The sequence below is a fragment of the Austrofundulus limnaeus genome, unplaced genomic scaffold (genome assembly GCF_001266775.1).
Source record: "Austrofundulus limnaeus strain Quisiro unplaced genomic scaffold, Austrofundulus_limnaeus-1.0 Scaffold208, whole genome shotgun sequence".
Lineage (NCBI taxonomy): Eukaryota > Metazoa > Chordata > Actinopteri > Cyprinodontiformes > Rivulidae > Austrofundulus > Austrofundulus limnaeus.
The window spans coordinates 633445-636549 of NW_013952610.1; the positions used below are offsets into that span (position 1 = coordinate 633445).

At 36.2% G+C, this 3105-nt stretch overlaps 1 protein-coding gene across 1 annotated transcript in view; it reads right to left on the minus strand.

Annotated features, from left to right (window-relative positions):
* The window catches only part of LOC106525005 (meiosis 1 arrest protein), a gene marked incomplete at its 3' end in the record, with an annotated part of 7479 nt that extends 6052 nt beyond the window's left edge, over positions 1–1427 (minus strand). Inside the window, 2 exon segments of the mRNA XM_014019076.1 lie at positions 846–1043; positions 1164–1427. Of these exon segments, the coding sequence (XP_013874530.1) occupies positions 846–1043; positions 1164–1427 (462 nt within the window).
* Positions 1428–3105: the final 1678 nt, after the last annotated feature.

A 3105-nucleotide genomic window follows, 5' to 3' on the forward strand; every position in this document is an offset into this window, starting at 1 on the left:
TTTTAGAGAAGACTTTAACTTTTACCAAAGTATTTTTATGATAAGATACTTGTACTTTTACTCAAGTATCACTTTGAGGTACTTTATACAACACTGATGACCGATAACCGATATTTACCGATATTACACAAACACACAAATTATATTATACATATACGCACAATCACACTCTGATCTTTTTTCAATATCATAAATAAACGACCAGTCCTCTGACGTGACTCTACTTCAGTTATTCCTGGCAATGCAGCGTAAATACCACTTTCATGATCAAACAGATGCTGCTCAACCAACCATCTCTCCTCCCAAAATAGAAACATAAATCCATATTGGACTTTAATATCGGCCCAGTTTTACATATTGGACCAATACGAGATTCTAAAAAATGACCAATATGTCGTGCATCCCTAGTAAAGTCAATTTTCTAAAGGCCTAAGCATGGACTATAGAGACAAGGTTTGATAGCAAACTTGACTGGCCTTTACAGAGCTCTGACCTCAGCCCCTTCAAGCTCCTTTGGATGGAACAGGAACAAAGACTGAGAGCCAGAAGTCCTTGCTAACATCTGTGCCTTCCCTTATACCAAGAGAAACACTCCAAATTTTAGACATCCTTCAAAGAGTTGTTCTCTTCCATATAAAAAAAAGCTCACTTTAACATGACTTTAAATAAAAACGTAATCTGCATAACCTAACAAGAGCTGCAGCCTGAGAGGTGTTGACTCCAAGACCACCAATTTGATTATAGACACTATTTACTATTCTGCTGAAATCTGATAGCTTACTAACTGTATTTTCCATAATGTGTGATTTCACAGAGAAAAAAGTTGCCGTCTATTCAATACTCACCTCCACAGATGCATTGTTGCAGGCCTGGCTGCCAGGGCTCGTGTGTCTCATGTATTGTTTAAACTGCTGCAGACTGTCCAGCACTGCCTGTCGCAGCAGATCACCTCCTCTGGCTGCTCCTCTGATGCAGCCATCACCTGGAATAGACCTCAGCTCCTCCACGCAGGCATGCAGCCGGGCCAGATTACCTCGAACTTGCTATAAGCAGAAAATAATACAAAGGGTTAGGCCAAAAGTGGCAGATAATATGGGAGATCGAATACAGGCATGGAGCAAAAATAAGGATAGTTTTTGAAAATAACGCATTGCTTGTCTCACCACAAAAGGCAGCAGACACTCCTGTTGTCTGCTGATGGCGTACAGGCTGAGGAGCGGTATCCTACAGGGTCCGTCCAGGCTACACGCCACTGACAGGAAGTTATCCAGAGCATCGCAAACTACTGTGCAAATCTCTGTCCACCAGGGTGGCAACGTTTCCACAATCAGGACCCTGACTGGTTGACGAGAGAATGAGGAGGCCCAATAAACCAAACTTCCAGAGCTGGAAGGACCTGTTGACCTCTTTTTGTTGTCCGTGTACATCTAAAAACAAGAAACACAGAATATTACAGTATTTTAAATGAGATATGATTAAAAAACTGTTTAGATATTTATATTATTTATGGTTTTAATTTGATTGTGATAATCAACCATGCTATTAGAAACAAAATATGGTCTAAATATTTGGACAACAGTGATTGATAAAACATGTTTTATGCCAAAAGCTGCCCTTTCAGTCTGCTACTTAGTTTTCCAAGTCCAAATATCTTACACCTCCACATCTTTTGCTTGCATCATTTGTCTGACTTTTCTCTCTGAGTAAATGTAATCAGATTCAGTCCAACAGAGAAAGCTCCTGTTTGGCTCACTTCTTTGATGTCTTTCAAAAATCAATAGCTTCTTGGCATTATTTTTATTTTTTTTTACATAAATATTATATTTCACACTGAGAGAATATTACAATCTTTTACAGTAAAATATGTTGTTTTTTTGCACTTTGATTTTGAAGATTCTATTATTAAATATAAAAGGATAAATAAATGTGAGATAATGCCTACAGCTAATACATAAGTTACAGTTCATGGTCATATTAGCTCTATGAGCTAGCTTAAGTTGCTAAAGTAGTCTTCTAATGGGTTTGGATTAAAATAACAAATATAAAAGCAGTAAAGCAACAAAATATGTTTGGATCTATCAAGAAAAAAATCCAAGAAAGAAAGAAACCTAATAACTTTAGCTTTTAACTTTAACTTTAATGTATTAAGCTACCTTATGCTAACGTTAGCGATATGCTAACTTCCTGTTAGCCTCACTTGCTAGTAGCTGCTAACAATTACTAAGTTATCAAAACCTAATGCACAAAATACTTCGTAAGACAACATACCTTTAGGTTTTAAGCAGTTATACGGGTAATTCTTATATAAAAGTCGTGAAAGAGAGGTTTAGTAACCCAATTTACAGACCACAGTGATACGTTCAATGGCAAGAGCCAGAGTAGCAGCTATGCTAATTCTAAGCTAGATAAGGAATAATGAGGTGGGTGGATCGATCTAAATATCGATTGTCTCAATCCCACCCTTGTTAAAAGAAAATAAATACTTTTTGTATTTAATTTTGTAGTTTCTGAATATTTCATTTAGAAAAATAAATTGTTTAAGTTTGTTTTCAATTATCTATATTGTGCACTTTTATCTTTCCACAATCGTGTCTATTTTTTTTAATTTAAGAAAAAGTAAATAAAATGAAGTCAAAACTGGGGAAAAATAGGGAACGATGCTTTAGTAATTAATTAGTAAGTTTTTTTTACTGTCCTAATGTTTCTGAACAAAATATTTTATTATGTTAATAATGTATGTTCAATTTACCAGTAAACAATTCCCAAATTAATAATCCAAAGGAGAGACAAATCACAAAAACACTTACAGATTATGAAAACATCTTAAATTTATTGATTTGATGATGCATTTTCTCTTGTTTGTGAAGACTTAATCACGTAGCTTGTATAAAATTGTGGTTTAAATTTGTAAAAAAAAAAAAAAAGGCGTTCCTGGATTGAGATGTCTCGGCTTCCGATGGAGGACGGTTGGAAACTGGCGTATATCGTAAGCCCACCCACACAGACCAATATTTGCGTTTTGACTCCCACAACCCACTGGAACACAGGAGTGATCAGGACTCTGTACCACAGAGCAGACAGTGTCCCTACAAACCCAGGAGCCAG